Source organism: Pipistrellus hanaki, assembly GCF_964339955.1.
Source record: "Pipistrellus hanaki genome assembly, chromosome: 5".
NCBI lineage: Eukaryota > Metazoa > Chordata > Mammalia > Chiroptera > Vespertilionidae > Pipistrellus > Pipistrellus hanaki.
The window spans coordinates 19,358,965-19,383,183 of NC_140507.1; the positions used below are offsets into that span (position 1 = coordinate 19,358,965).

The 24,219-nt window shown below is 43.2% G+C and overlaps 1 protein-coding gene across 6 annotated transcripts in view; it reads left to right on the plus strand.

The window, feature by feature from the left end:
- Positions 1-24,219, plus strand: part of PDE6A (phosphodiesterase 6A) — a 48,688-nt gene that overhangs the window by 12,003 nt on the left and 12,466 nt on the right. For 4 of the 6 annotated variants that reach the window (XM_084884205.1, XM_084884206.1, XM_084884210.1 and 1 more), the window contains 12 exons: positions 4,323-4,387; positions 6,882-6,948; positions 8,762-8,809; positions 10,272-10,421; positions 10,996-11,139; positions 12,177-12,242; positions 12,474-12,620; positions 13,492-13,599; positions 15,638-15,747; positions 17,063-17,150; positions 17,328-17,428; positions 17,834-17,941. In XM_084884205.1, the coding sequence (XP_084740331.1) occupies positions 4,323-4,387; positions 6,882-6,948; positions 8,762-8,809; positions 10,272-10,421; positions 10,996-11,139; positions 12,177-12,242; positions 12,474-12,620; positions 13,492-13,599; positions 15,638-15,747; positions 17,063-17,150; positions 17,328-17,428; positions 17,834-17,941 (1,202 nt within the window). The remainder of the gene's footprint in view (positions 1-4,322; positions 4,388-6,881; positions 6,949-8,761; positions 8,810-10,271; positions 10,422-10,995; positions 11,140-12,176; positions 12,243-12,473; positions 12,621-13,491; positions 13,600-15,637; positions 15,748-17,062; positions 17,151-17,327; positions 17,429-17,833; positions 17,942-24,219) is intronic. The other 2 variants (XM_084884207.1, XM_084884208.1) reach the window with 2 other exon arrangements.

Below are 24,219 nucleotides of genomic sequence, written 5' to 3' on the forward strand. Positions count from 1 at the left end.
TAGTCTCAGTTTCTTTTAAAAAGGTAGAAGATCAGTCAAAACTGGACCCACAATCCCACAGGGTAAATTTGATTGGAGCTGGGTAGCAGCTATCTCTGTAGAATGTGGTCTGAGCTCTCCAGTTTGCCATAGTCCTCTCCTGTGAACACCTGGCCTCCCCTGCTCACATTTTTGTTTCTGTCAGGCCTCTAGGCATTCGAGTTTGTGACCGCTGGTCTCATACCATTGCTTTTTTTTTTTTTTTTCAAGATGAGGTACAAACATTTGAGAGAAACTGATATGATATGAATGGGAACGTGGAAATGGTCTAGGGTAAATAGACTGAGCCCTCAAATGGCCTATAGAACCTGTGGAATAACTGAGTGACCTTAGCTGAGGCCACACAGGGTAAGCAAGCAGCAGAGTCATGCCCTGGAGTAAGTTTTAAAACAGTGCTTTCCCACAAGCCCTTTCAGCCTGTTTGAAATGGTATGCCAATTTCTGCTGGGAGGCTTGATCCCACCCAGCCAACCCTAACTCTACTCAAAATAAAGGTGTGTGTGTGTTCACAATAGACTCAAACGCTGAAAATTCAATATGAACACCCTTGCCTGTAAGCTTTATTTACACACCAAAAGAGATTTCAACTTTGGAATCCACATGGCCTGCTGTGCTTTATCTAAAATGACCTTTATCCCTTACTGTCGCCCAGTTTCAAACTATTCTTTTACCCACACAAGTTCATTAGGAAAGACTGAGTCTTCAAGGATTGCATCCTATCCCAGTCTCACAAACTATTTGGGTACACATTTCTTTTTAAAGGACAGCTCTTCATGTTGTTATAGCTGACGTGTTGTAAGTTTTTGCTCCAAAATATAAGCTGGACTTGTAGCTCCTGGAATTTAGGAGGGGAGGAACTACAATAGAGATCAGCATAGCTTTCAGACACCATCAGCTTCAACTAACTTCAGTTTTAGCAGCTGCTTTGATACTCAGCTCTCTGAGCTGAGCCCTGAGATCAGAGGTCATATCTAACTCCCGGGTGGCCAGAGAAATGTCGTGTTCTACCTTATCTGGCTCTTTACCCTCAAGTACTCTGATCTCTTTAAGATTGAACTGAATACGGTATTTTCTCACTGAGCGCCAGCCCTATCATTTGTTTATTTCAAGAAGTTTTGGTTTCACTGAAGTAACTAGCATAGTCATGGCTAAGACTTTTCCTTCCTCAAACCCTTCTCCATCTCAGGTAGCACAGGCTCAGTAAATCCTTGCAAGACTATGAGTCATTACATCGAGATGGAAAAAGGCCAGAAGGCAAAGGATGTTGGAATTGGTTGGTTGCTAACTTGTAAGGTGAGCTTGGCCAAATTGTTCCTTGGACCTTTAACTTTCCCACTGAGGGGGAGCTGCCACTTAACTCATCTCCATAGTCAGTTCCAGGTCTTGGGTAGCCAGTGAGGACAGCACACAAAGGCCTTAGCCAGGGCCCAGACACAGCATGATGAGATTGGCTAAAAGCGAATCTTCTGAAAAGAACATAGGCTTGGAGGAGAAAAGCCCAAGCTCAGATCCCTGCTCACCAGCTAGTTCTGTGACTTGGGGGAACCTCTCGAAGCCTCACCTTCCTCATCTGAACTGCCTGGCAGTCAGGCTGACCCAGGAGGGCCCTGGTAGCTAAAGCGAATCATACACTGACACAGTAGTCATCATGGCTACTTGGGTTGACTCTCACTATCTGCCGGGCACTTAATGTGGATTCCGTCATTTATTCTTTTCAATGAGTTTATGGAGAAGGTCTCCTAACATCACTCACTCACTTTATCTGCCACATTCCCATTAAAAATAGAGCTTTTGTCTAATTATTCTCCCCAAATCTTGGGTCTAAAGCTCCCCAATGGCAACTATCTTCTTTTAAAAATAAAATATTGTGTGTGTGTGTGTGTGTGTGTGTGTGGTGTGTGTTGATAATTAAAAAAACATAGAGGCTGATTAGGCTTTATTGGGGGAGGGGGAAACAAAATAAGAAATAGTATTTTAAAACTAGTACATTTCCACACAGGATGATTTGGCTACCGCTATATTAGTGGCTCTTTCAAAGACCCCTGTGTTGTAGCCTTAGCTGCTCAGGTGGAAGGTAACAAAGGTGCTCATTGATGGCTCAGTTTTGACTTTCCAAAGGCTGAGCATTCTTACATGAACATGGCCTTGAAGGCAACTTGGCTGAGCTACAGTGTATGGAAAAAGCCCTATTTACCTAGGGCACACTGATCTTTTTATTGCATTCTGTGAAAGCAAATTAATTTCCCTGTAGGTTTCAAAAAACCCACGTCCATTTCTAACCTTTCTAAAGGAGTCTCGTGAACGCCCTCGATAGGACAGGCTGTGGCGCCCGGGGAGCTGGCAGCTTGCCTAGGAGTGCGGTGAGCAGCCCAGGCCCAAGGACAGATAGCCTTGCAGCAAAGACCTGCCGAAGGTCGAGAAGGTCCTGGAAGTCAGCCTCCTCCTCCTCCCAAGTGGAAACTTAGCTTTTGACCAAAGTCCCAGCAGCTAATGGCAGCCACCTTTGCTTTCTAGAACTGCCTGCAGCGTACTGCCTTTTATGACTAGATCCCATGCTTTGTTTGGGAAAAGAGTTCTGGTACCTAACAACAGCATACATGCCCTACAGCTGGGGACACTGAGGCTCAGAGAGTACACCTAGGCAAACCAAGGGTAGAGCATGAGCCTTTTCTCTAGAGCAGCGGTCGCCAACCTTTTGGACCTCACGGACCACCAGTGGCCCACGGACCACCAGTTGGCGACTGCTGCTCTAGAGCATCTCATCAAGCTGTGGGGTTCATCTAGTCTCCCCTTGGATGCTTCCTACTCAAGGGGGCTCCTGTATACCCTGGGGCTGCTGTCATCCTTGGAAGAGCTCAGGCTTCTGTGTCCTGATTAGCCAAAGTGTGCCTCGTGGGAGGACTTAGTCGCTGTAGCTGCTGGCAGTGCTGGTCACTGAAGAGCAGAGCCTCTCCTGCATGAAGAAGCTCATGATGGTCTGCCAATCAAGTGGACCTTCAGACATCCTTGACTGGACAAGGAAGTTTTCCTTGTGGAGGTTCTGAGTCAGGAGGTTTGGGTGGGGCCCAGGTTCCTACGTGTCAATATTTAGAGCAGTGCTTCTCAAAGGATCTGGAGTGAAGGAACTGTTTTCTTTACAAATTTCTAATCCATTTTGGACTGATACTTTCAAAATGTGTTAAAATATATAACTAGAAACAATGAGAATTTAAACAAACATGCAAAATGTAAGTCTTGTGTTTTTTGTTTTGTTTTGTTTCAAGAGACCTAACTTAACTCAGTCTAATTGCTATAAAAGTTTCTAAATGCCAACTCTCAATTTCTGTTTTCATATAATCATGGAATAGCAACAAATAGTTTGCAGATGGGTATCAGTCCAGGGACCCCACTTTGAATGGCTCTGTTCTAGGTGAGCGTGATGCAGAATACAACACTGTTTTAAGCTGGTAACCTTAAGTGATACAGCAGAATGAGCACTGAGCATAAAAGTCAAGGTTTTGGTCCTGGCTCTCTAGAAATGAGTCCTTTCCTCTCTCTGGGCTCATTCTTCCCATTATTGAATGTTTACTGACTTGCCTGTCACACCTGGGAGCTGAAAGGATCTGACCAGGTATTGGAACTTGCTCTGGAGAGCTAAGGGAAAGGAGCCGTGTCAGTATCCAAATGCATGTTAGGAAGTCATGTAATTGAACAGATCTATTCTAAGAGAATGGGAGTTTTAATGGTGCAAGGAGGTGGGAAGGATGAAAGAGGTGGAAAGTGAGTTAGGAGGCATGAGGCATGATTGGGCAGACAGGTCTGAAAGAGCTGACATAGCAAAGAGAGCAGTTGGATGATAGGAATGAATGAGAAAGGGGGGCGTGACCATAGAGCTGAGTCCTGTATAGAGGCTGGCTGGGTTGACAATGCTTCTAAATGGGACAGGAGCCTCCTTTCAACTTCCCTTTCTCTCTAGACTTCAGCAGCAGTCTCTCTCTCTTTCTTCTTGGGCTCAACTTCCAGATCCCCTTAGAACACTTCCCATCCCTCCTACCAGCCCTAGATCCCAGCCCCTGCATGGCCACTGTGAGCTGTGCCTAAGGAGATGCACAGTAAATCCTGAGAGTCAGATTAGGACAGTGAGCTGCAGAGGCAGCTGGGATACACCTTTGGAGAATCAGGCTGGTACTCTGGAAAACCACAGAACACAGAGTGAAAAACAGGGCCTGTGTCATGGACAAACTCCTCCTGAAGTTCTGTCTCAGACTGTGGAGGTATATTATTTCTCTATCTCTTTTGCTTAGGAAATCAACTTTTACAAGGTCATTGATTACATCCTGCATGGCAAGGAAGACATAAAAGTAATCCCGTAAGTCACATGGCCTTACCTAACTTCAAGTGGACAGGTAATGCCACCTTATCATGTTACCAAAGTGAGAGAACAATTGTAAGTATCCTGAATGGCTGCCAGCGTATATGCCATTTAAATTAACAGAGGAGGAAAGTGAATAGTAAATAAATGCTTTATCAAACCAGAAGAAGGCAAAATAAACATTTAGAAAGGACATAAAACAGGTGCAAAAAATACAAAGGTATTTCAATCTAAACACATCACTAATTACTTTAGATAGCAGTCAACTGAATGTTCCAGTTAAAAGACAAAGGTTGCCATGTTGGGTAACAAAGAAATCCCTCCCATTTCATTGACTCTAAAATATAAGGTTTCCTACTTGTTTACATTTCTGAAATAGAATCCATGACATTGTACAATTGCTGCCACTCAGACAGTAGTCAGATGTAGTTACTATTGCCTGCCTTCAAGAACTTGGTAATAACCATTCATATTGTTGTGGCTTCATTTGAGTTATATGTATTGTTGGTTATATCCATATTAAATTTAATTTCCATATAAAGGGACTTAAAGAAATTATACTGGCTGTCATGGCTCAGTGATTGAGCATTGACCTATGAACCAGGAAATCACCATTCGAGTCCCAGTCAGGGCACATGCCCGGTTGCAGGGTTGATACCCAATGTGGGGTGTGTAGAAGGTAGCCAATTGGTGATTCTCTCTAATTACTGATGTTTCTATCTCTCTTTCCCACTTCATTCCTTACTTCCTGAAGTCAATAAAGACATATTAATATTTAACTTTTAAAAATTATATTATGATGCAGTATTGAAACCAAATGTTGCTTTGTATGGCACAAAAAGACAGGAAAAAGGTATAATCTATTTTAAAAATCTATATCTAAATTCTAAAAGAGTTGTGTTGACATTAATAAAGTAACTTGAGGCCCATTGTATGAAATTTGTGCACTGGGGTGGGGGTCCCCCAGCCTGGCCTGTGCCCTCTCACACTGCTGGAGCCCCATGATCGATGGCCCCACCCACCTATCTGGGGCTTCTCAGAGGATTGCCCCAAAGAGATAGGCCGGAGCATGCATGATGTAGAATTGAGAGCACATATATATCAGATTGGTCATAGCATCACTGCTTATATGAGGCCCAAACTGAGGGAGAATGTCCACCAATAGTTGAATGGATAAATTGTGCTACAGTCACATAAGGGAAAACTCAACGTGAATAAAAAGAATGAATTATAGCAACATGAAAAAGAAGCAAAATGAAATTATATATATATATATATATATATATATATATATATATATATATATATATATATAGTATAATTCCATCCAAATGAAGTTGAAAAATAGGCAAGATTAAACTTGAGAGTACTGGAAAGCATATTTAGATGGTAAAACTACAAAAAAGCAATAATATCACAAGATCAGAACAATGGTTATTTGGGGGGTTAGGGAGAAAGCTGCCATTGGAGGGGCAGATCAGGAGCAAACAGGATTTTAAAAATATATATATATATATATATTTTATTGATTTTTCTACAGAGAGGAAGAGAGAGGGATAGAGAGTTAGAAACATCGATGAGAGAGAATCATCGATCAGCTATCTCTTGCACACCCACTACTGGGGATGTGCCTGCAACCAAGGTACATGCCCTTGACCGGAATCTAACCTGGGACCTTTCAGTCTGCAGGTTGACACTCTATCCACTGAGACAAACCGATTTTGGCCAAGATTGTTCTTGACTTGGGTGTAGCTTCATGAATATTCACTTTCAAACAACTGGTGAATATTTTAATGCATTTTTCCACTTGTATATTTTTTTCTCACAATAAACAAGTAAAAGATAATAATGCCAAAAATTGTAATATTATTAATGAATCAGCATATAAAGCACCCTTGGTATGTGTTTTCCCACTCTCTATGTTATTAAGTTAACTCTCTCTACATAAGTATTAATGGAGGGAAATGTTGGTACCTGTTTTTGCTCAGCAGCCCATAACCATCTGTTGAATGAATGTTGTCTCTTTTCTTAGATAATCAAACTCAGTGTGCAATCAAAATTTAGTTATCACCCTCACCTCAGTGTTTAAATTTATACATTAAGATGCTTAGTCAAGATTTGAGACTCCTTCAGGTATAGTAAAGTAAGCAGGTGCTGGGAGTAGCCAGACAGAACATGGAGGGAGGACAAAGACCCAAATTCAAATTAAAAAATATATATATTTTATTGATTTTTTACAGAGAGGAAGGGAGAGAGATAGAGAGCTAGAACATTGATGAGAGAGAAACATCGACCAGCTGCCTCTTGCACACCCCCTACCAGGGATGTGCCTGCAGCCAATGTACATGCCCTTGACCGGAATCGAACCTGGGACCTTTCAGTTCACAGACCAATGCTCTACCACTGAGCCAAACCGGTTTCAGCCCAGATTCAGATTTTTAGTCCAACTGTCCTTACAGCAAAAGTTACCATCTGTCTTTGGCCTTTACAGGAATCCACCTTCTGACCACTGGGCTTTAGCAAGTGGTCTCCCCACTTATGTTGCCCAAAATGGCTTGGTAAGTAATACAACTTTGAAGCACAAGAGTTTTAAATCAGGTGGAAGAGTGAAAGGATTTCAGTTCAAGAGTGGGGTGGGGGAGATGATGAGAAGTGGGGATGTCTAAAAGCCGATTCTCTCATTTCTCAATACACTTGAGAGTTGGTCCAAGGAGATGAACAGAATATTGACATTTGAGAAAATATGAAATACACAGAAATAGTCTCACTGACTAAGTAAAGATACTTATGCATATGTCCGGGGCAAAGTCACGATTGGCTGGTCTTCCAGGCTCACCACGGACCAAACCCCAACCTTTCCTACCAGAAACTTAGCTGTCGCTCCCAAACCCTCATCTCTGCTACATTTCCAGCCCTCCCCTGGATAGCAGAGCTCAGATGCTCTGTCTCCCACCATGCCCCACCTGCTCAGGGTCAAGGGTGGAATAACAGCATCCCCTGCTCCAGAGAGAAAGGTCATATATGTTAGCTGCACATCACCCCCATTATTGAACCTGGTTACCCCTCTATTATCTCCCAGGTACAACACAGAACTAGATGGAGGTGTCTAAAGACTTAGGAGGATGTAGGAAATAAAATGGAAACCAAGGAAGTAAAAAATTTTAACAAGAAGAGAGACAACCACATGCAACACAAGTGATCTGTGAGCTAAGAACTAAAGCCCATTGGGTTTGACAATGAGTAGGTCATTGTTGTGCTCATTGAGAGCAGATTTGGTGGTGAGGACAGAAACCAGTGTGTGGTCTGCCGAGGTGTGGATGGGTGAGGAGGAGGCAGAGAATGCAAAAGGAAGAGGAAAGAACCTAGATGGTTGCAATGGAAACAATATGGGGTCAAGGGAGGATTTCATTGTCAAAGATGGGAGAGACTCAACCATGCTCGTGGGCTGAGGGGATAGAGCCCTGGAAGAGGTCAGAGATCAGGAGAGAATGATGGCAACCGATGGCACTGGTCCAAGGAGAGGCCAGAGGGATGGTTCCATGGGCGGGCAGTTCTCAAAGGAGCAGGGACAGCTCACCCTCTGAGACCACTCTGTGGTCAGGCCAATTGGGGCAGGTGGGGTCACTGCAAGTACATACGGTGCCTTTTTGAGAACTAGAAAAAGCTGTCCAACTCAATGGATGAAAAGAGAAAGGCTAGGGAAATGCTTTCACAAGTGGAGACCAGACAGAATTTCAACCCCCAGACATCCCCTTAGCCACATGCCTTCGTGCATTACACACACTACACAGCTCCACAGTGGCCCCACAGGCAGGGCCTTAACGGGATCAGAGAAGTGCCATCTGCGTGGTGTGGTAAGGGGGTCCCATGTTCAGGAGAAGAACCTGGCAATTACAACAGCACCACAGCACTCTTTATTCCTTGTTTTACTTTGGCTTTGGTACTCCAAGGAAGGAAAAAAAAACTTTCCTGACAAAACGAACGGAACCCAAATGTCATTGTTTCAAAGATGTTTAGAGCAGCATTATTTATATGAATAAAAAGAAAACACAGAACACAACCCAAATGTGCAATAAGAGAGGGAAAACAAAACAGGACACTGTACAGCACTTAACAATGGCAATTTGTAGCCTTTACTTTTTTCGCAGTTTGGAAATAACTCAGGAACAAAGAAGTAATGTTTACAAGAGAGCTTTTCTGTCCTCGTAGCCTCAGTTAATAATTCAAAACCATCTAGAGCGTGTCTACCTGATGAAAAGAATGTGAACGCCTTGGGCAAGGACGCGGTGTTTCTGAGAGAGCAGGCAATGCTTCACCGGGTACTTTGTCAAGTCTAATAACAGCTCCATTATTCCTTTTCACTGCTTTTAGATTTGCAACATCATGAATGCGCCTGCAGAGGACTTTTTTGAATTCCAAGTAAGTAATTTTCATTTCCTCTATTAGTCACACGATATTTCCCCCCTGAAAGAATATTAGAACACATTAGACTCCGTCTACTTTATTGAAGAGCATTCTCAACAAAGGGAAAACAAGGTGGGGGAAAAGGTCACATGCCCAAGGAAGTGGGGAGGGAGTTGATTTGGTGAATTCCAAAGTCCCATTCAGCTTAACATTCATACCCTTGGCTTTCTGGCCTCAGGACCTTTGCTTATGCTGTTCTCTCCCTAGCCATCATCTTCTGCCCAAATCCCTTCGTCCCTTCAATGACAAACTCAACTGTTATGAAATTTCAATGAAGCTTTATTCTGTTTTCCCTAGCTGAATATTATTTCTTCCTCTTTGGGATTTTCATGAAATATTGTTTAGCATTCCAGTTGATTTTGTTTGTCCTTTTCACAAATGTTTATTTCACAAATTGGGTCAGGCATATAGGCACAATGCTACCCTGGTCAAAATGGTGGGCCAGACAGGCATGGTCTTTATCTCCAGGCAGCTGAGATCACAGGCAGGACAAAGCTGGTCAGGACAAGGGCCAAGGAATTAAGGAGTAGAGGAGGGTCTCTCTCTCTCTCTCTCTCTCTCTCTCTCTCTCTCTCTCTCTCTCTCTCGGGACAGGGGTTGGGCTGACTTAATCTGAGAAGAATCAAGGACTGTGTCCCTGAGACATTATGTTTGGCAGGAAAGAAAGGAAATATTTCAAGAAAGAGAAGGCTTATTGGAAGAAAGTAAATAGGCCAGCAAATCAGAGAGAGAGACTGTTGTAGGGAGGAGCAGGGGGAGACGCAGACAGAGGCCAGATCATGCAGAGCCTGAAAGCCACGCCAGGGAATTTTTCTCTCTGTTAATGTACCTCTTTCATGTTTTATGATCCTTCCTCATCTTTTAGACTAATTCCTTTCAGCAAAATATTGTCTTCTTTTGGTCAAAGTTTAGGTCTTATCTTTCTTGACCTCTTCAGCTCTAGGCATCCTGTCAATATATGAGTTTCCTATGCTAAGTTTAACAAAAACAAATCTTTAGCAATTAGGAAACAATTAAGAAAGAAAGAATTAAACCACTACTAGGACAATTATTGAATTACTAGAGGCCCAGTGCATGAAATTTGTGCATGGGGGTGGGAGGGGGGAGCAGTCCCCTCAGTTCAGCTTGCACCCTCACCAGTCTGGGACCCCTTGAACATCCCTCTCACAATCCTGGACCACTGGCTCCTAATTGCTCACCTACCTGCCTATCTGGTTGCCCCTAACTGCCCCCCATGCTGGCCTGGTTGCCCCTAACTGCTCTTAGCGTTTGGTGACTGAAACTATGCAAAACCCAACAAGGTCTATGTGGTCTTGGTCCCCTTAGCCAGTCTGGGCCATGACTCGGCATGCAGTCCATCGCAGCTGCCTCTGCAGCCTGGCACTCAGGGAAACCGACTCTGGTTCTTGTCTTGCAGAAAGAGCCTCTGGACGAGTCTGGGTGGATGATTAAAAATGTCCTTTCTATGCCTATTGTGAACAAGAAGGAAGAAATTGTTGGGGTGGCCACATTTTACAATCGCAAAGATGGGAAGCCCTTCGATGAAATGGACGAGACCCTCATGGAGGTATGGTCTGCAAGGAGGTCTTCCGCTGTTGAGATTCAGAGCTTCAGAGTCAGCCGTCCCGAGTGTGGCCTCTGGGCCCTGTGATGGGGACCCCACTGTGCTGCTGCCCAATCTGTGGAGGGCAGGGAGCTCACCTGTCCATGCGACTCTGACTTAACTTCCAGGTCTGCTTTCTTCGCTCTCCCTTCTGCACTGCCACATGTTATTAGAGAAACCCACATTCCCTTTTTTAAGAAAATCAATAAACTTTACCTTTAAAAGCAGCCTCAGGTTTATAGTAAAATTAAGCAAAAGGTACAGAGCTCCCATCTACGCCCCACATACACACAACACATTCCCTTTTGTGGCATTATTATGCACTAGAATGAAGCTTTATGTATGTTAGTACTTTATTGAAAGTGCATTTCCATTACTTTATCCTCATAACATCTCTTTGTGGAGGGTTTATTAAACCCATTTTATAGCTGAGAAAATGGAGGCTTAGAGAGTCTTGCCCAAAGTTACAGAGGCAGAGTCAAACCTGGCTGTTCTGCCTCTCAGTTTTCCTTTTATTGTTTTTTCTTTCTTTCTCTAGTCTTTGGCTCAATTCCTAGGCTGGTCTGTCTTAAATCCTGATACCTATGAGTCCATGAACAAACTTGAATATAGGAAGGATATTTTCCAGGATATGGTAAAATATCATGTGAAGTGTGACAATGAAGAAATCCAGAAAATCTTGGTGGGTAAAGCTCCTTCTATCTATTAGAGACTTTGACCTAGAGATGTGGCCAGAGTGAGGGGGGACTGAAAACTAGGAGATGGGGGTGGGCTGAGATGGGCTTGCCAAAGACCCTCAAGTGAAATGGATGAATGGATGGATCGACCAGTGCCAGAGGGGAGTACATAATGGCTGCTGTGAGGACTGGGGACAGCTGTCCCTTGCTGGGTCACTTCAATTTACTTTCAAGTATTAAAAAAATATTTTAAAAATATTTTTATCGATTTTAGAGAAGAAGGGAGAGGAATATAGAAACATCAATGATAACAGAATCATTGACCAGCTGCCTCTTGCATGCCCCACACTGAGGATTGAGCCCCCAACCCAGGCATGTGCCCTAGACTGGTATCAAATGGTGACCTCCTGGTTCATAGGTCAACACTCAACCACCCAACCACGCCAGCCAGGCCAGTTAGTACTTTGACTCCATTTTACAGATGAGGAAATGGAGGATCAGAGTCATTCAGTAACACTGTTAGTAAGTAGCAGAGCTCAAATTTGGATGCCAGCTCCAAAGCCCACTACTCTGAATTTGCTTATCCATAATGTTAAACAGCAGTCTTGACCTAGCAGGTTTGGCTCAGTGGATAGAGCATTGACCTGCAGACTGAAAGGTCCCAGGTTTGATTCTGGTCAAGGGCACATGCCTGGGTTGCAAGATCAATCCTCAGTACGGGGCATGCAGAAGGCAGCCGATCAATGATGCTCTATCATCATTGATGTTTCTCTCTCTCCCCCACTTCCTCTCTGGAAAAAAAAAAAAAAAATATATATATATATATATATATATATATATATATATATATATATATATATATATATATATTTTTTTTTTTAATTATTTTTTTAAGAACTTCCCCCAAACCAGCAGCCTCTCTGAGTTGGTGGTCCTCTTGCAAGGACTTCAGAGGAAGGAGAAAAATGAAAATGTAAAAGTGGAGGCATATTTAGACCTTAGATGCAGTAACCTATTTTTTTCTCTCTGCTATTTTGGACAGAAAACCAGAGAGGTGTATGGGAAAGAGCCATGGGAATGTGAGGAAGAGGAGCTGGCTGAGATCCTGGTGAGCACTGGCCCTGACTTAACCAGCACAAGGTGTCTTCTGAGTGTGCCAGGGTGGGAGTGATTGGGGGGGGGGGAGGAAAGGGGGGGAGAAGGTTTGCTAAAAGTGACCCTTGTGACTCTGCTCTTATCCTCCCAGTAGACCTGGGACTGGGACAGGCCTGGGGGGAGACAGGGAAAGACACAGGAACACTTGATTTGTCCCAATCACTTGACTCTATTCCTTCCATAGCAAGAAGAGCTGCCAGATGCAGAGAAATATGAAATTAATAAATTCCACTTCAGTGACCTGCCCCTGACAGAACTGGAGCTGGTGAAATGTGGGATACAGATGTATTATGAGCTCAAAGTGGTAGATAAATTTCATATTCCACAAGAGGTAAGGTGAAATCTCTTTGATTTCCCTTTTTCTTGCTTCCTTGCTTTGAAAACTCAGTCTGGAAATGTAAACTTAATCTATACTTAAAAAGCGTACACCGTTAGCTTTTGGGATTTAAAGTATTAGCCATGTTGCTAATACTTTACAGACGAGTCATTTATCCAAAATGAAACACACAGTTCCTCTGCATTTGGGGTGCATTGGCTACTTGAGGTGGGTTATCAGGCACTGAGTTCTGAAGGCTGTGAGTTCATGGGATGCAGAAAAAAAAAAAAGGTCCTGTAGTCCAATGAGAGTGGGCAACATGGGTTAAATCCATTTAAGAAGGACTTTCCCGCTGCAGAATTCCTGTTGTAAAAGAAGGGCATGAAGATGGACAGAAAAAGTGAAGGTGGGAGTGTATTGTGTGCAGAATTTTCCAAATTCGTTGGATTCAAAGTATTACCGCAAGCACATCAGCACAGCCTGAGAATGTATCAGAAAGGCAATCTCTCTCTTCCAGCTCTAGCGAATCAGAACTTGCGTTTTAACAATCTCTCTGGGTGATTCTAGTAAGTTTGAAAGCCACTGATTTAAAGTCCTCCTTTGTTTTCCTTCCCTGCAAAATTCTTGTTAACTTCTCCCAGGCCAGCAGCAATCTGGGGCATAGTTTGGGAATCACCGATGAAACCCAACTAGTGGAAATAAACGGAGTGACTTCTATCCACCTGATTTCATAACGTCCATTCCCATAGGGCTTAGCTGTTGCAAAGGGCTCGCACAGCATTATCCATCAATGACTAGTTCCCACCTCCTGGGGCAGCAGGCGGGGCACCAGGGCAGTGGGGGAGGGGCGGTCCTCGCTGCCTCGCTGATGTGTGTGTGTTCACAGGCGCTGGTGCGGTTCATGTACTCCCTGAGCAAGGGCTACCGCAGGATCACCTACCACAACTGGCGGCACGGCTTCAACGTGGGGCAGACCATGTTCTCCTTGCTGGTGGTATGGACATGGCCAACCTTTTGAAGTTCCACACAGCAGCAGCAGTGTTGTTGTCTACTTCTATTTATTGCTTTTTAAGATTATGCAAAAGAGTACATGCTCAGCATAAATGAATTCCAAGATTATAGCCCCAGTCCAGTTATTTGGAGATAATCCTGACATAGCACCATCCAAATTTTCTACTGGAAGCTTCAAAACTTATTTGTATGCACGCGCGCGCACACACACACACACACACACACACAAACCTTATCCATATATATAAAAGCCTAATATGCTAATTGTCCCTCCGACTATTCAACCAGTCACTATGATGCATACTGACCCCCAGGGGGAAGATGCTTCAACTGGTAGGCTAGCTTGCTGCTTGGGTCTGGCCGATCAGGACTGGGCAAGATGGCCAGACATGCCCTGGAGCCTGGTGGGGTCCCTCGGCTGGCCTGCCCTCTCACAATGGTTTCACCTGATCCCCACAAGCCAGGCTAAGGGGCCCCACCCGTGCAGGAATCTGTCCACTAGGCCTCTAGTTTTGTTTATAATCAACTAGAGGCCTGGTGCACGAATTCATGCACGGGTGGGGCCCCTCAGCCTGGCCAGCAATTGGGGCTGATTGGGGTGGGGAGGGTAGGGGGGTGCGAGAGATTTGCCGGTTGGGGGGAGGAACTGTGGGAGGTTGGCTTGCTAGGGGGAGGAACTGCGGGAGGTTGGCTGGCCATGGGAGGTTGGTTGTGGAAGCGCACTGACCACCAGGGGGCAGCTCATGTGTTGAGTGTGTGCTCTCTGGTGGTCAGTGTATATCATAGCAACTGGTTGTTTGGTCATTCTGTCACTTAGGCTTTCATATATATAGATTAAATACTATTATTCTATAATATTATTTTTTGTTTGAAAATAGATAATTATACCAATCACACTCTTTATATATTTTTATTATGGCAAAATATATATAATGGGAAATTTTAATCATTTTTAGGCACTCTATTTAGTGGCATTAAGTACATTCACAATGTTGTACAGTCATCATTACTATCCATCTCTAGAACGTTTTCACATCCCACACAGCTCCCCTTTCCCCACAGTCCTGAGCTCCTGGTGACCACTATTCTACTTTCCATCTTTATGAATTTGAGTAGAATCAGGTTTATTTTGCTCAGCATACTATTTTCAAGGCTTATTCATGATATAATTGAATGGCTACAGAGAATCCTGTATTGTTTAAATATATCTTTTTTTTTTTTTTTTTACTCAGCACTAGTGTTGGACATGGGCTTTTTTGAGCTTTCCCCCTTACAGACAATGCTACAATGTCTTTGGGTGGCTAATGTGTGCTGGTGTTCCTCATTTATGACTCAGAGGATTCAGAGTGCTTTATATTTCATTTAAGTGCTTTCCCATGCAGATTATGATGCAAATCTCTGCCCCAGCTTCCTTATTCTCATTCCTTTCTCTGGTCAGAGTAGGCACTGGAGCCTGGAGGCAGGAATTCTGGCCCTGTCACCAAATAAAGTGACAGAGACACAGCTTAGACTTATTTTTTTAGAGTCACAGAATCAGCATCACCTCTCCAGGTTCTTCCCCACTTTCTGCTCTGACACTCAACAAGAAATTAAGTATTTGAGGGAGACTCATGGGAAGATTCCTGTGGGCTGTGCTTGAACCGGTAGACCAGGTTCGGATGGCCAGCTTTATCAGTCTGGCCATGTTCAAAAACCCTCCGAATCCTACAACCTCGAGGCTGCAAGTTTCTCATCAATCATTTGCCCAATGCCCTTCACCTCCAGTGTGCAGATTGGGATACTGAGGCCCAGAGAGAGATGGGACCAGCAAAGGTCGCTCAGGAGTAGGGAGGGTGACCAGCCACCCCTATTTGCTTGGGACAGTTCCAGTTCCAGCATGGAAAATCTTACATCTCTGGCAAACATCTGGTCTCCCTGCAGCCACAGGGATGTTTCCAAGCCTGAGGCCCTCCGCTTGCCCTTTAGCCCTGCTTCCAATCTTATAAGACAGGAGTGAGTGGCACCTCTGATTGCCCTTCCAGACTGGAAAGCTGAAACGATACTTCACAGACCTGGAGGCCTTGGCCATGGTCACCGCTGCCTTCTGCCATGACATTGACCATAGAGGCACCAACAACCTCTACCAGATGAAGTGAGTCAGCCCTTCCCAGCCCCTATCCCTACCCCCACTCCACGATTCATGCCCCAAGTCTGAACAGCTCCTAGACAGACTCACTGGCTAGGGGGTAAGTCCCGCTGTCCACACCTCCCCACTTCCTCCTGCCCTTTGGGTCTGGGTAAACTCCTGCAACAAACCGAATAAACGATCCCCAACCCAAATTTCCACACCCAAATGCCTGGAGCCTGGGAATATGTTGCCCTAAATTCAAAAGGGACTTCAAAGCCATGATGAAGTGAAGGATCTTGAAATATAGGGATTATCCTGGATCATCTGAGTGGGTCCCATGTAATCAGAAGGGTCTTTATAAGAGGGAGGAGAAAAGTGAGAGAGGAGAGAAGATACTACCACTGCAGGCTTTGAAAGTGGGAGATAAGCTACAAAATCCAAGGAATATAGGTGGCCTTTAGAAGCTAGAAAAAGCAAGGAAATAAGTTCTCCCCTGGAGTCTCCAAGAAGAAAGGCAGTCTGCAGACCCATTTTAGACTCTGAACTGTAGAGCTGTAGATGATATATTTTTAGTTTAAAGCCACTGAGTTTGTCATCATTTGTTATAGCAGCAACAGGAAACTAATACATTAAACTCCCTCACTGTCTTTCTTCCCTTCCTATCTACTGAACTAATTTAAGCCAAGAGGTTAGTAACTGATAACCATTCACCCACCTTGTATTATATTAATAATGCTCCTAATACATGTCATAGGCCCTAAGCTAGGCAAAGGAGGTACATGCTGAACAAAACAGACACAGTCCCTGTCTTCTCAGAGCTTATATTCCAGATAGACTCTGAAGCATAGTCCTTGAACCATGATCTTGGTGGAACCTCATGACCAACTTGTGGGCTGGGCAGAGCATGAATGTTATACCCATATTACAGAGGAGGAACTGAGGCTCTGCCTAACGCCCATAACCTCTAAGTCATTAACAAGCACCAGAACATGCTCCTCTGAGATTTCTCAATACTTGCACGCTGCTCCACAGCCAGAGATTGTGGTTACATCTTATCTTGTGAGAAGCTAAGTACTGAGGTCACTGCTTGACCCATAGTAAATGCTGAATGAATATTTATTAAATGAGGGTGAGAAAAAACATGCAGAATCTGCTAAAGCAAGGACCAGGAGACCTGATGTCTAGCCCCAGCTCCCACTCTGTCTGACAAACTCCTCTTATTCTGGGCTTAGCCTCTCTGCCTGTAGAATCAGGAGGTGGCAGGACTGGGTGACGTCTTTAACCTTCATCTCCACCATTCCATGTTGATTCTCTGTGTGCCTCTTTCTTTGCCATTCAGGTCTCAGAACCCACTGGCCAAGCTCCATGGCTCCTCCATCTTGGAAAGACACCACTTGGAGTTTGGAAAAACATTGCTGCGAGATGAGGTAGGAGGAGGGCCCTCTGCACAGGAGCTCCCACCTCCCATGAAGCTGCGTGTGGCCAGGCAGAGCTCTTCCCATTGGCCGGGGCTGCCTCTCCCATCATCCGGGGTGACCATCAGTAGTTGGGTGACTTTACCACTAGCATCACTTCTCACACCTTTCCTCTGATTTTCTCCTTAGGGCTTAAACATCTTCCAAAACCTCAATCGCAGGCAGCACGAACATGCAATCCACATGATGGACATAGCCATCATTGCCACAGACCTCGCCCTGTATTTCAAGTTAGTATTTCTTCTCATTTTAAGAATAAGAATAGCAATAGCAATGATTATCACAATAAGAAACACCATAGCTCCAAGCGATTCATATGTACCGTGTGCCAGGCACAACCCTTGTGCTATGGACCACTACTTCTCACCACAGCTCCATGAGTTAGGTACTATCGCTCCCATTGTACAGATGGAAAACTGAGATCCAGGGAAAGAGATTTGCTAAGATCAGATAACAAACAAGCCTGACAGAGTCTGGATTGGAAACCTAGGTCTTCACTCCCAGGCCCTGGTTCTTTTAACATTGTTTTGTTAATCATGTTACTTTGAGAAGGCCCTTTCTGAAACAGCCGATAAGAAGCCCAGGCATGTCTTATTTTATGATTTGCTCCATTAACAAATCGGTGTGTTTTATAGAAAGAGGACCATGTTCCAAAAGATCGTGGATCAATCGAAGACATTTGAAACGCAACAGGAGTGGACTCAGTACATGATGCTGGAACAGACGCGGAAGGAAATCGTTATGTGAGTTGAGTTGGGGCTTAAACCCTGATCCTCTTATCCCCGGGTCATAAGATGAGCTACTGAAGTAACAGGCCTTGCTGCCCTCAGAAGACCCCTGGGGCACTGTCCATTTTGGAGGCCTTCAGCATCTGGGGGGAAAATGAGGTTATTCCAAACCAGAATTGAAGAAATCGTGGCATATAATTAATCTTTTTTTTTTTTGGCACTAAAATTCAAAACAATACAGTGTTATTTTATTTCTCTGTATAAAAAAAGTATAATATTCAAAGTGTTTCTTTCATATAATTTGGAATTGGTGATAAAATTATAACTTTAACATTTTTTAATAACAAAACAGAGCATTGTGCTAATTATGATTTGAGTGATAACCATATGTCACTCAAAACATGTGGCTTCATTTTAGTATTCCTTTCTATATGGCATCGTCCTGCAGTCTAGCTGCGCTATTCATAAACGAGTCACCTGATTTATATAGAATGTATCGTGGCCTTGTTAGCAGGAGGGCTGGTAATGGGACTCAAATAGAAGTTTCCTGTAAATACCTTCTTTCATGTCTCTCAATGTGTTCCCATGAGTCACCTCCATGGATGACGGGGCGAGAAGCACCAATGAAAGGCTCTTTGTGAATATGTGGCCCAAGTCCCCTGGCTCCCCCGTGATGGGTCCTGGGTGCTGATGGTCAGCAGAGACCAGGCCTTCCCAAGGAAGTGTCAGGCTGATTGTTTATCTCCAGATGCTTCTGTGGAGATGAGGCTTGATTAAGTCACAAATGTAGCAACCTCTGCAACAGAGAAGGGGCAGCCCCTGAGACAGGCGCAGGGAAGAGGGGACAAGTGGCAATTTGTCATTCCCTCAGCCCTGCAGTTGTCCCATCGGGCCTCCACAAGGGTCCCCTGAGCCTTGGGAGCTATGGGACCTGCTCCCACTGAGCAAGGGGCACATTCCGACCTCCGACCAGGGAGCAGCCTCACCTGACATTTCAAAATGGCACAGCGAGAAGCAAACAAGTGGAAAGAACACCCTGTTTTTGGGTAGGGGGACTTTACACTAAATGTTGTCTATGCTCCTCAATTCAGTATTCATGTAAGGTCATCTCAAGGGAAATGTCTACTTCGTTTTGGGGGATAATTGATAGAATTAAAAAGAATAATTTCAGAGTAAGTGTTTCTAAGTGAGACATAAAATTCGAAAATCATAAGTTGACTTGTAAATGTGACTACCTAAAAATTAGGGAATTCTACACAACACACACAGGAATGCAGAGCTGAAGTCAGAATGCAAGCGACAACCTGGGGAAGAATATCTGCAGCACTTCTGAGAAAAAGATTGAGAAAAAGAGAGATCTAATTTCTTAGTAAATAGAGTGTCAATACAATCCAAGAAAAAGACTAATCCAATACAAAACTGAGCAAAAGGCATGAACAGTTATTTCCCAGAAAAGAATTACAAAGGGGTGTAAACATGTGAAAAGAAGACTACTCATATGAAGAGAAATGCAAAATCAAATTACCCTGAGATATAATTATCATTTACACTCCTCCTGGCAAAGATTAAACCATTTGGTAGCACATGGTGGCTGGGCCGAGAGAGTGGCAACAGGCAATCTCACTCACTGCTAAGAATACACACGGGCACAGCCTTTACTGTGGGCAACACCCCCGATGATTGTAAATACTCTTAGACCCTGCAATCCACACCTAGGATTTACCCTGTGCTTATCCTCCCACCTGTGTGCCATGGAGTATGTACAAAGTTGTTCATTGCAGCATTATTTGTAATCACACACAAAAAAGATGGAAAGCAACTTATCAATAAATATGCATGTAGGGCCACAAGAAGTCAGCTAGATATTTTGCCAGCAAATAGGTTGACTCAGGAATAACAAAGAATTGCAATACAGAACAAGCAACCATGGCATACAAGTCTGCTGAAACAAAGAGGAAACTATACTGAGTGGCCAGATTATTATGATCTCTGAATGCATAATAATGTGGCCACTCAGTGTATATCCTTTATAATAAAAGGCTAATATGTAAATTGTCCCCTCCACCAGGAGTTCAACCAGCAGGCAGGCTGGCCAACTGCCCATGTCCCCTCCCCCTGGCCAGGCTGGCTGGACCCCACTTGTACACGAATTCATGCACCTGGTCTCTAAATATATATTAGAAACACACACACACACACACACACACACACACACACACACACACACACTGAGTGGCCAGATTATTATGCATTCAGATATCATAATAATCTGGCCACTCAGTGTATTTTATAGAGGGGAAGAGGAAGTCGGGAGGACTACCATAAACAGAGAGCTCCCTGTTATGCTTTGAGGTCTATGTAGGGCATGAGAGCTCCTCCTTCTGGCCTCCCTAGTACATTTTTATTGTTTGTTTTGTTGATCTTCACCTGAGGATATATTTTCCCATTGATTTTTAGAGAAAGTAGAAGTGGAGGGCGGGAGAAAGGGAGGGGGGGAGGGAGAGAGAGAGAGAGAGAGAGAGAGAGAGAGAGAGAGAGAGAGAGAGAGAGAGAGAGAGACATGTATTGGTTGCCTTCTGCATGTGCCCCAAGACCAGGACTAGGGATTGAACCTGCAACCCAGGTATGTGCCCTTGACGGGAAATGGAACCTGTGACCCTTTGGTGCACAGGTAGGTGCTCTAACTACTGCTCAGGGCCCCACTACATTTTAAATGAAATTTCTGTTTGCTAATTTTTTGCAAATACCTATGCTACTTTTCACACAATGGAATGCCATACAGCCTTTACAAAAAGAGAGAGAGAGAGAGAGAGAGAGAGAGAGAGAGAGAGAGAGAGAGAGAGAAGAGAAGAGAAGAAGAAGAGAAGAGAAGAGAAGAGAAGAGAAGAGAAGAGAAGAGAAGAGAAGAGAAGAGAAGAGAAGAGAAAAGAAAAGAAAAGAAAATGATAGGAAGCATTTCCAAAATACAATTTTTTCAAAAAGGAAAAGGCCAGACTTCAACCACTGAAAAAGCCCAAGTAGTGTTAGTGGACTTCTTCAGACTGAGGCACACAACCCCCTCCCGCTACCTCCCCAATCCAAAGGCTTGCGAGATGTGTAGCGCGGTGGTTGGCCTCGCAGGAATCAGTGTTTCTTCCTAAGAAAGCACAGGGGGTGAGATATTGTCAGTTCCCTCACTCCTCTCCCACTTTACAAAATAAAGGCAAACTTGCCCTTTCTCGAATCTTCCTACGGAGCAAAGACCTCTGTGCCATCAAACAGGGGCACTATTTGAAAAACTCGCAATCAAGGCATTATAAACCCAAGGAAGGGCTTCAGGCCTTCCCTGACTTACATATATTTTTGTGTTAAAAGCAAAACAGGCATTGGCAAAAGAGAATGTGGATTGAACAGCGGGGCAGCAGGTGCTGAGACATTTTACAAGCTTCCTTCCTTCAGTGAAGGTACCACTGTCAGGGACGGCCGCCGATATCGGGACAAAGATGCCCCAATAATAAGTACTGAAGGTCACTGCACTTGATTTCATTCACATCACTATTATCTGTCTACCTACCTATTTATCTATCTACCTATCTATCTGGTCTCCCTGCACATCTATCTACTTGGACCTTTCTTAAAATTAAGAATGAAAAGATAAGGTGGGTATGATCAAGATACATTCTGACATGCTTATTTGAGTTGAAAAATAAAATCAGATTCTTTCTGACAGAAACAAGCCTGATTCGCCTGCTTTCACTGACAGTGAAAGACTGGCATTTCCAATTATGTTTATCCCACAATTAAATGAGTCAAATCTGAGCAAACATTTCCACAAATTAAATGAGTTAAATATGCAGCTTCAGCTTGGCTGTGGTGGTTCAGCGGTTGAGTGTAGACCTATGAACCAGGAGGTCATCGTTCAATTCCCAGTCAGGGCACTGGTCCAGGGAGTGGGCTTGATCTCCAGTATGGGTTTTGCAGGAAGCAGCTGACCAATGATTCTCTCTAATCATTGATGTTTCTATCTCTCTCTCTCTTTCCCTTCCTCTCATAATCAATAAAAAAATTATTTAAAAAAATATTTGTAGCTTCAAAGTTTTGATGAAGTAGTTAAAAATTGTTATTCAATACAAGCACTTTATAAAAAATTTAACACTGGGAGCCATAACTTATAATATTTTCGTAGACTTAACCCAGTCTGAGTATCTTGGATTACTGAAGAGCTGCAGAGAAACTGTCAGGGGTGTAAGTCACAGTCATGTGATGAGTCTCAGTCAATCTTTATGGCACACTTCCCAGAAATTGAGGAAGTGAATGATCGTAATGTTAGCTTTAAACAAAAGTGAAGGAGACTGTCGCTGAGTCATCAACTGATTGACTATTCAGAATAATGATTACAGTATGATTGTTAACCATTAATTTGGAAGAATTCAAAGAATTGGGTGACAGTGTTTTAACAAAACCCCATCCATTCCCAAGGTTTCTAATTACCTGCATCTATACAAATTGAAAAATGGGCCCTAACAGGTTTGGCTCAGTGGAAAGAGTGTCGGCCTGTAGACTGAAAGATCCCAGGTTCAATTCCGGTCAAGAGCATGTACCTTGGTTGCAGGCACATCCCCAGTAGGAGGCAGTTGATCAATGTTTCTCTCTCATTGATGTTTCTAACTCTCTATCCCTCACCCTTCCTCTCTGTAAAAAAATCAATAAAATATTTTTAAAATGGCATAAAATAGCTGTTAAATCCTATCTCAGCCTAACAATAAGAAATATTCATTCATTAACTGGTTTGTTAAAAAATTGTCCCATCCTGTCTCAGTAAGAGATAAATTTCCAAAAATATTAACTTGGAGTGTTTGGTAATTATTTCTAAAAATAGGCAATATGTATATTTTATTGTGTTGGTTAATTGTGTGAAAGTAATAAATAACTTAATGCAAAAGAAAAAATTTCAACACTTGGAGGCCTATGGTTAAAGAAAAAAATCTTTATGTAAATTAATGGATATATTTGGTTGCAGATAAATATGAAAAGGAGATCAATGAAAGACTTTTAATATATATTATACATATACATGCTCAAAAGATTTTCATTGATATATATATACATATATATAGACATACATGCATACATATATATAGACTTATATGCATATATGTATACACATGTATGCACACACATATATAAAAAATTAGGATAGCCCTGGCCAGAGTGGCTCAGTTGGATGAATGTCATTCCATGCACCAAGAGGTCACCAGTTTGGTTCCTGATCAGGACAGATGCCCAGGTTGTGGGCTCAATCCCTGGTAAGGGTAGGACACCCAATTGGTGTTGGAATTGGTTGTTGTGAGGGAAAAACCATTACCCCTGTCCTGTACTTTGATTTTCTTGGCTATGTCAGTGAGCTTCTTCCAGTTGGAGGTCTAGACCTAACCCCTTGACACATCCTAGGCCTGTTGACTTTACTAGACTCTCACACAGCTATTTCTTAGATTACCTCCTCATTTGTTTACTCTGGGGCCAAGATTCTAAAATAACTCTTGACGGGGGCAGGGCTTACTTCCTATTCTTCATAAAACCCTTTACACGTATTGCCACTTAATTCTGGATTTCTACTCTTGACTAAACCTTGAGTTGAAAGGGCTTAGAGAGTCTCTAGTGCTGGGCTATGAAGATCTAGCTGACTTTGTACAGCTTATGAACTAAGAATGGCTAATTACATGCCTTAGCCAGTTTAGCTGGGTGGATAGAGCATCAGCCTGCAGACTGAAGGGTCTCGGGTTCAATTCTGGTCAAGGGCCCTTGCCCGGGTTGCGGGCTCTATCTCCAGTTGGAGGCGTGCGGGAGGCAGCCAGTCAATGATTCTCTCTCATTATTGATGTTTCTCTCTCTCTCTCTCATTCTTCCTTCCTCCCTCTCTGAAATCAATAAAAATATATTTAAAAAAAGAAAAGAATGGCTATTACATTTCTTAATGGTTGAGGGTAAAAAAATCAACAGAAGAAGAATATTTCCTGACAAATGAAACTTAGAAGAAATTTAAATTTCAGTACCCATAAATAGAAAAATTTATTATTTTATGGAGGGCTGCATTATGCGTTTTTGTGGGCCCTGGGTGCTTTACCTTCATAGATTTTTTCTCCATTAAGATAAATAAATAAATTAATTAAAATTTTTATATTTTCTGATTGTGTTGATATAAAAACAAATGTAATCCAGGCTAAATTCACTATTATATATTCATCATTATCTCTTTTTTTCTTCTAATTTTAAAAGAAATTAAAATTAAACGTTATCACTGGCCCCTAAACGCA